General features: G+C 46.2%; 1 protein-coding gene across 1 annotated transcript; it reads right to left on the minus strand.

Annotated features, from left to right (window-relative positions):
• Nucleotides 1-562: 562 nt before the first annotated feature.
• Nucleotides 563-7,033, minus strand: LOC111155696 (high mobility group nucleosome binding domain 1). The gene is made up of 6 exons (XM_022516004.1): nucleotides 6,823-7,033; nucleotides 6,481-6,513; nucleotides 6,365-6,394; nucleotides 6,233-6,283; nucleotides 3,169-3,297; nucleotides 563-1,433 (listed from the first exon to the last, which is right to left on the minus strand). Exons 1-6 carry the CDS (start codon nucleotides 6,835-6,837, stop codon nucleotides 1,386-1,388), a joined length of 306 nt encoding a protein of 101 aa, XP_022371712.1. The 5' UTR covers nucleotides 6,838-7,033; the 3' UTR covers nucleotides 563-1,385.
• Nucleotides 7,034-9,247: the final 2,214 nt, after the last annotated feature.

Here is a 9,247-nt window from a genome sequence, read left to right on the forward strand (position 1 = left end):
CATGGCCTGCCTTTGGGAATTAGTTCGACCCAAGTCAGCATCCTTTTCCCATTGACATCCTGTTTTACTGGAGGTGCCACATTTCACCACCTCCATAAGTCTGCTCAAAGCGGCCATTCCTGTGGTCATCTTTGCAGAGTTGTGATCCCTCAGGACTCCTGTTTCTAGAGCATTCTTATCCCCCACCCGCAAATCATTCCAGCGCAAAATAACATTTTTAAGTGTAGTGAGGTGTACACAGTTTCAAGGTCTTTCCCTATTTAGTGGTAACCTTGGCCTGGTGCTTTCTCTGGCCCTGGGTTTGCATTTGCCCTATCAGTGCAGGTGTCCACCACCACCTCTGAAGACTATTTAGATGGCAAAATGGAAGTACAGTATGTATGAAAATCTCAAAAATATGTAAACACAAACCACACTAGATGTAGTTTTGGCTTATTCAGTACTTGTAACACTGTTCAAGTATTAAAAAAAAAAAGTGAATATTCCACTTTCAAATTTTAAGAAAACTCTGGGAAAACAAATGTGGTTATTCTTTGAATGAAATTTAAGCCAGAACTTGATCTATGTGCTTCACAAAATTTTTTCATAACTGAGTTTTTATTGGTTGTTCTGAGGATCAGTACAGACATTTCAATTTGTACACAATTCCTAACGTACGTACCAAAAATCTAAAAAAATCACGTAGTTGTGATTCTTTTCTAAAAGTTATTCCAGTGACCTTCCAGCTTAAAATTTGGAGACAATTTTTCCTTAACAGTGTATCAAGTACCAATAGATTTAAATGCTGATACACTGTTACAGTGTTAAGTTCCATTAATTCACAATTTAGTATCATATACACTACATACTCAAATTTTCAATCTTGCACAGCACATTAACAGAGTTACTAGGAAAACTGGACTACCACAACCAAGATGTGACAGAGTGCACAAGAATTCTGACAGGGAGAGCCAAGATCTAGGAGTGGTTTTCTTTAGGCAACAACTCTACCAAACAACATGGGGAAAGGAGTAATTTAAAATATTCAAGACATTTTAAATGCACGACTGACTCCAAATTGCCATTTAGTATGCTTGGTATTACAGGATATAAAAACTACCCCATCTATGGAATGCTGAGCTGACACCCAAGACAATCAAAGCCTCCCACATTCAATATCCCACTATTTTCTGGTTGTACCAAAAAATAAACAACCAGCAAATGATTTCACCTCTTAAAAAAAAGCATTTACACTTAAAAAATGGGATGAGGTGGGATTCCCTCCTTCTTAAAAATGTTTCTAGAGCTACTAAAAAACTTGCATTTACAAAATAGTTGATAAAAATATTCCTCTGGATTGTACAAGAAGGGAGACAGGGACCACTGATAAGACATGGTATGTGATATTAATCAGACTTGGCTTCTTTCTCTCCTGCTTCATCGGATGCTGGACTCTGCAAATCAAAGAAAAAAAATAATCAAATACTTGATTTCTGTGTCACTGTTATTATCTTTGAGAGCTTTAACATTTAATACAACGTAGTCTTACTTATGTAGTATTATTAGGTCTTGAAAATACCAGTGATCCTCATTCTATGTAGAATCTGTATTTATAAATTTGCCTATTCACTAAAATTTATTTGTAACCGCCAAAATCAATACTCCTGGCACTTCCTTGGACTTAAAGCGTTTTTCCTGAGTACCTCAACAAGTACACTCGCAGCTGGGGTGGCTGTTTCAGTCCTGAACTTGTGCCTTTTTTGTAGTTTTTTAGTACCACACATTTCACATCTTTTTTGTGCTTCTTAATAATGCTGACTAGACAAGTATAATACAGTCTACTAAGTGCAAGAAAGTTGTGGTGTTCCTAGTGGAGAAAATACACGTGTTGCAGAGCTTCATTTAGGCATGAGTTACGGTGCTGTCAATGAAAACACCTAAAATAAGGTTAGGTCTCAACAGGTCAGTGGAAATGTGACCAGGGTGCCACAAAAATCTAACCCTTTATTTCCTCCATGTGCAACTGTTCAGTATTTACACCTTCCAGAACACAATCACCATGAATAACAGGAGTGTGAGAATGTGTATTAGAAGGTCAAATTCTACCCTAATAACTAAGATTAGTAATCTCATCTTAGTATCACATAATATTTGATATGCGGTTAGAACTACCAATTTAAAATAAATTCTGGTTAAACTCCACAAGTTAGAAATAAGTACTTGGTTGCTTTAAGATTTGATCTATAAATACAAAAGTTTTTTTTTTTAAAGATTTTATTTATTTATTTGACAGAGATCACAAGTAGGCAGAGAGGCCAGCAGAGAGAGAGGAGGAAGCAGGCTCCCTGCGGAGCAGAGAACCCGATGTGGGGCTCGATCCCAGGACCCTGGGATCATGACCCGAGCCGAAGGCAGAGGCTTTAACCCACTGAGCCACCCAGGTGCCCCTAAATACAAAAGTTTTAAAAATATCCTAAATTGTTTCTTTCCAGATTTAACCATTGTAAAATTAAAAAAAAAAAAAAAAAAAAAGCCTGGCTTAAGAAAACTTACTTATCAAAACTTGTAGCCTACTTAAGAAAAAGTGTCTTCTTTTCACAACTTAAAAGGATAAAATGATTAAAGACATCAAGTCTTTTTATTTGCTTGGTCTAAGTTATTTAGTCCTAAAACAGCCACTTTTAAGAAAACTGGACTTCCTTATAAAAAATGAAATGGGAAAAATCCACCAAATAAGGAATGGATTCAAAACATTTCTGAATATCCAGAAAAGCAAGATTACAACAGTTCTACAGGTCACACACACACACAAAAAGCCCGTTTCTTTAAACAAGTACCAAGGTTCTAAGTCAAAGAAAAAAGAGTAATAGATTACTTAGCAAATTAAATCCTTTTAAAAATCCACACAAGTAATTATATTAATGAATCCTGTGTAAACATGCATAGTCGATCTGTTACTGGTGAAATTCTAAGCATATTAAAATTTCTTGTTCATTTAAAGAAGAAGCAATCAACATATACATTTCCAAATATGATCTAATTCATAAAAACCACCTCTCTATTCACCTGGGAGTTGCTGTACAAAGCTTTAGTAGTCTGATGAACAAAGACTGTCTTAATCTACTCTATAAAGATATGTAACTTCTTATCTACTGTTCATAGTCCAAATCAATAACACACACTTCTGACCTCCTCATTTTTAGTTTCTCCGTTTTCTGCAGGTAAGTCTTCTTTCGTTTCTTGGTTAGCCACTTCAGCCTGTTTTCCCTTTGCTCCCCTTTTCCCCTTTGTTTGCACTTTTTTGTCTGAAGATTTATCCTAGGATACAGTTAAGAGTATATTTTAGGCATAAATTCAGCACTTACAGTTTTCTCACTTGCTAGAGTGTCCCCAACAGCTGGCATGTTAACGCTAGCTTGCAGAGCAGCCCGAGTCACAGGACACCTCTTTTCCAGAAGACACCTGAAAGTCCATCCCCCCTAGTCAGGATAACAGCATAACGCCCAGAACTGTAACAGTACTCAGAGTATCAAGCCTCATTAGACTTACCTTGAGTAAACCTGAAGCCTGAGACACACTCCTCCTCCCACCTGCTCAATCACCCACTACTCTCTCAAGTTGCACATGACGGAACCAATGAGAGGAAGAGTAGCTGGAGGAAATCTCTTTCCACTGTAACCCTACCCGTCCCCAAAGTTCTCTTAAGACTGAATAATAATCAAATTGTCAAATAATCACTGTCCTGACAAGACATTCACCCTCACAGTGAGACCATTCACCTGAAAACAGCACCATGCGGAATGGTCAGGTTGACTATCCTGCTACAGCTAATCCCTTGATATCACGTAAGGAGGAGCTAAAAGGATCAATTTTGAGTTTATCGTTTTCATTTACATGTTGGAAGAATCTGAAAAGCACACATATTAGTATGATAATAAAAGACTTCCAAAATTTAAGCCACGGTTAAGCAACGTAAGAGTGTTTTTGGATACCATCCATCAATGGTGAAGAAGTTTAAACATTTAACATTTATTTCTTGTAAATAAAGAATACAGCCACAGCTAAATGAAGTCAGGTCACCAATAAGTTCTATCAAAGACCCTTATCAGTACTGACCAATATTTGAGTTAAACAGCCACAAAGACATGCAGGTAGATCTCACACTTCAATGCTGGGGGTTGGGGGGTGGGGAACAGTGTAATGTATTCTGAACCAATGATGGCTTTCCATATACAAAGACAACATGTCAGCTACTAATAATACACCATCTTCAGAATGAATCATAATTACTATTTTTTAGCGAGCTCTATGGCTAATGTGGGGCTCAAATTTACAACCCCGAGATCGAGGGTTGCATGCTTTACTGAGCCAGAATAAACTACAAATTACGAAAACAAACATATCTGGGCTAGCACTCCTCACACAATGGTATCTATGAAATGTCACAATCACCTCTGTAGATGTTCTTCTATAATCTGATTTCTTCAGATTTCTCATTAGTTTTCTAACCACTATGGGACAGCATAAAAATGTAAATCCTTAAATATGAAAACAAAATATGCAACAATGTGGATGAAGTAATACCAGTTTTAATAACAGGAACAATAGATGAAAAAAAGTAAATCCATGTTTTCCCAACATGTATGTATTTCAGTCCCAAAATACTTCTAAGGAAATTATACAAGTCATAATCTCATACTGGTGTGTATATATATATATATACACTTTGAATACAGTGCATCTACACCGTAATCAATAAATATCAAAAATTTACTTCCCATTAAGGCTTTAAATCAGGTTGGTTATGAAGGGTGTACTACAGAAACTCAGGTAAAACAAAGCCCCCTACTCCACACTTTTCCTCTGGCAACACTGAGTTGACAAATTTGCTCCTCAAGGAACACTGACATGTAGACTTACCTGCTGGCCTCTCAGAAAAAGAAATGTGTCGATTACACCGATCCCAAATCCAACCGAGGATAAAATCTCAGTATTTTCATTAGAAAAAGTTTTCGGGGCAAATCAAAATATAGGAAGTGGTAAATAAGGAAGAAAGATTTAAGAGGGAAGCAGGCACAGTACTTCATCCAATGGTTTTATTACAAAAACCCAAAAAAAGATGGGTAAGAACAGTACATAGTTCATTCCATCATTATGCAACAAGATCTGCTACTTTTTGGGCCTCCATGAAAAGTTCCTGTTTTACTTAACTCTAAAAAGAGTTAAGTAAACTCTTAACTCCTTATCTTTTGTTGTGAGAAATTAACATACTACCCTATACTTTTCAATACGTTAAAACAACAACAAAAAAAACTTTCTCCTTAAAAAAAAAAAAAAAACCTTTGAGACTTTGAAATTCATTGCTGCATGTTTAAAGTAAGTAACTGGAAACAAAACCTTTGTTTATGCAGTGCTAAGCTCTACCTGTACTTTCAGAAAAGGGGTCGAACACCAAACGCTCACTCAAGTTTTAGGTGCGCAGAAATTAATCACACCCCGAATTTCCCCCGAAACCGTGAGAGCTCTGCAGAAAGAGGTTTGCAGAGGACGGTTTCAGGGCTACACCCAAATCAGAACTACCGTGATACACAGTTTGCTTTCCCAACTGACGTTTTCAAGCATTACACGTGAACGCAAGAACAACTTCACGTCAGAGACCTTCGATGTGAACCGCGCCGACGGTGAATCTGTTCCAGACAAACAACTCTAACGGCGTTTAGGGTTAACTCCGAGTTTTTAAGATAAGACGATGGATAGCGTTTTTGTTTTGTTCTGTTATGCACAGTCACAGAACAGACCGACCCAATACCTGCCCGTGCGCTCTCCCAGGAGCTCCATCCGCAAGAACCTGCACAGCGTTCGCGGCCTCGGGGGTCGGGCGGGACACCCAGCACGAGGACACACGCACCCGGGGAAGCCCTCACCCGGACGCGCACGCGAGCCCCGGCGGCTCCGGCCGCGAGACACGCTGTCCCGCACACCCCCGAGGACCGCATCCATTCCGACCGCTAGTCTACGCGGCCCGCACACCGAAGTCGGTCACGCGCGGCTGCGGGACCGAATCCGAACAGGAAACCAGGAGGCCCTCGCACGTTTCAGGCGAGGACGACATCGGACCGAGACCTCGGGGTCAAGACCTCGGCCGCGAACCGCGTCGCCGGGACGCGGCTCTCCAGGCGAAAAAGGCCCGCGCAGGGGTCTGACGGACCCGCAGCACTTCCCGCACTCCCGGTGCCCTGAGCGCGGAGCCTACCTTTGCCGCCGCCTTCTTGGGCTTCGCTTCCACTTTCGCAGGCGCGGGCTTCTGAAAGGCAAGGGCAGCGCTGAGCGTCCCGCGGGCACGACCGCGCGGAGAGGACGGGGTTCCGGGGCTCGCGTTACTTACCGCGGACAACCGCGCCGACCTCCTCTTAGGCTTTAGGGGAGAGAAGGAGAAAGAGCGACGAGTGAGGGGCGAAGCGCCCCCGGGACCCTCCCCCCGGCGGCGGCGCGGGCTCTTACCTCCTCCTTCGCCGCGCCCTCGGCGGAGCTCACCTGCGGACGGAAGCACACGCCGAGTGGCGGCAGCCCGCAAACAAAAGTGCCCACGCGCCCCGCGCCCGCCCGCCCGAACAATGCCCGGCCGCGTGACGTCACGGCTTCCCGCCGCCGCGTTCGAATCTCCCAGCCGGCTCCTCGGCCGCCGAACGTTCCAGAACGCCCCGCCCGCCCGCCCGCTGCGGGTCCCGGGGCGCCTTGTCGGGCCCTGCGCCGCCCTCAGCGCGACGGGACTCAGGCCTCACGGGGCGGCCGCGGCGCGCCGCGCGGCGGAGGGCGCGCGTGCGGGCCGCGGCCGCCGCTCACCTTCCTCTTGGGCATCGTGGCAGCGGGGCGGGCGCGTGCCGGGTGCCTGCGGGCCGCGGCTCGCGGAGAGCCTTAGCGAAGCTGGGCTGCCTGGCCGCTGCCGCTCCTCCCGCCGCCCGAGCTGGTGCGACCCGCCGCGGGGGCGGTAGGAAAACCGGATGGAACCGGATTGGGAGCCCGCCCCCTCCTCCCCCCTCGTCCCCCGGCCGCGAGCTCCCCCTCCCCGCCGGCCGGGCCGCCCCCCGCCCCCCGCCCCCGCCCATTGGCTGTGGGGCCCACCGCGCCCCGGCCCACGCCCGGAATAGGTGATGCGGGCCGTCACTCGACCGCTGCGCCCCGCCCCCGCTCCCGGCGCCCCCTCCCCCGCCCGCCGTCTCGCGGGGCCCCAGACCCAGGCGAGGGGGCGGGGCCCCAGAGGCCACTCTCACCTCACGGTAGTTTGTTTGAAGCCGAGCCGCAAAGTGCGGTCTGCGCGCCGATTGGTGGAGTCCCGCCACGTGGTAGCCGGCTGACCCCACCCACAACCTCCCTGGCTACCTGGGCACCCCCAGCGCCCAGAGAGCCTCAGGGACGGAGTTCTTCCCTTCTAGAGTGAGTTGGGGTGGGACTTTTATAGTTGCCGTAATAAACGGGGGAGGGAGGGACAATGGATTCAAGTACGAGCCAACTGCTCCCTTCTCAAGCAGCAAGAAAGTCTATATCTATGGGCCCCAGCTTCGCAGGCCTTCGGGAAGCAGGTCCTAGTACGCAGGCGCCAGAGGGGAGGTCGTGGGAAGGAAAGCTAGCGCGCGGGCTCAGCGCCGGGAGCTACTGCGCAAGCGCGGATCTTTGCGACGTTCCTGGGTTCGCTGCTATCCCGACTTAGCTCTACGCTGCGTGGTTGCTGTGGGTCGCCCTTTCTGTGTCGCCGCCTTTAAATGTTCTGTTCCTTGAGGGGTCGGGTCCCACCGTCCGTCCCCAGGACGTGTCCTTTCGCAGACCCCTGGGCCGGCTGATCTCTCCAGCGTTGAAGTGAAGCGGGAAGCACCCCCACCCGCCCCAGCCCGTTTTTGCTCACCTAAGCCCCTTTTTAAAGTGGAAAAAGGGCCTCAGGCTGGTGGGGGCGGGGGGGCGAAGGTGAGCTAGGAACCCGGAATCAGGGAGATCGCACGTTACCCAGTTTCTTTAATGAAGAAGAAAATCACGTTTAAAGGGACGAGTTGTGTGGGCTTACAGGTTTTTAATCAAAGTTGTCAGCTGGGATTCTTGGAAAGAGGGAAACGTTGGAATACTTTGCGTCCAAAAGATAGGGAACAGATCAAGTGTCCCTTATATGAGAGGCCCGGATAAACTGTGGAGCCTTCGGATATGTGATAGCTACAACAAAGAGGGATGAGGCAGCTCTTCACTGAGGAAGTGAATTTCGAAGACCGCTGGTCAGGTGTTGCACCTCCCCATCTCAATAACTAGCGTCTTCCCTGTTCATTCATGCAAGTCTGAAGTCCTAGAGTGGTTTATAAAGCCAGCTGCAACTTGGCCCAGTTCAATGATTTTCATCGCTGCTCCTCCTGCTTCACTACTTTCCCGTTCTCAACCAGGTCAGGCACACCCTGCTTCTCCGGGCATTTGCACCTGCTGTTCCTTCTGCCTCAGACCCGTGTGGCTCTCTTCCTCCTTTGGGTCTTAGCACAGATTTCACCCTCTCAGTGAGGTCTGTCCTGACCTTTCGGTTTAGCATGGCAACTCCCTATCCCTGCCTTATTTTCTACATGGTGCCTACTGAATACGTAGCTATATTGAGTATAAAGTTATACATTCCTTGTGTAACTCGGGAAGAATTCATAAGGAAGTGGTGGCAGGAGTTGCTTCTGTGGAGAACTACTGGGAGCGGGGGAAGATTAAAATTTATCATTTTTTCTTTATTTCCACACTCCTATCTGTGTTACAAAAAAAAAAAAAATCAGAGTGACTGAGTTTGTGGCACATATGTTTAGGCCCTGGGGTAGAGAGACAGCAGACAGGACATGGATGGCAAGGCCTCTGGGTGGTAGTTTAGAGGAGAGACAAGGTACCCAAATTGTCCTAGCAAGGGAAAATGGGAAGCCACAGGCAGAGGGACAGCACAGATCAGGGCATGCAGAGGTACTAAAATGTGATAGTTCTCCAGGTCCTGCTAAATGGCAGTGATGGATAAATGGAGAATGAACAGTGACAAGAAGCAAAAAGAGAAAGGCAACCTGCAGAAAGCATTTGATGCCAGGCTAAGGGGTTCGGCCATTATCCAAGGAGACACTGTGAGGTCTTAAGAAGGGAATGATGGGCTGAGATCTGAAATTACCTTATAAAGAACTTTCTCCCATGACAATTAAAGATGTAGTGATCCAGAGGTGGCAAACTGGTGGCCTACGATGTTTGCTTTGGACCAGATTATTTTTTTAATTGGCCC

This window comes from Enhydra lutris, unplaced genomic scaffold (genome assembly GCF_002288905.1).
Source record: "Enhydra lutris kenyoni isolate GAN:26980312 unplaced genomic scaffold, ASM228890v2 scaffoldscaffold43, whole genome shotgun sequence".
NCBI classification, from domain to species: Eukaryota; Metazoa; Chordata; class Mammalia; order Carnivora; family Mustelidae; genus Enhydra; species Enhydra lutris.

Bases quoted from the DNA above. Each gene is read 5' to 3' on its own strand.
- LOC111155696 (XM_022516004.1), bottom strand. The intron at 3,298-6,232 runs GTAGGCTCCGCG...ACTGTATCCTAG, and splicing joins CCAAGAAGGCGGCGGCAAAG to GATAAATCTTCAGACAAAAA. The intron at 1,434-3,168 runs GTCAGAAGTGTG...TTTGATTTGCAG, and splicing joins GAGAAACTAAAAATGAGGAG to AGTCCAGCATCCGATGAAGC.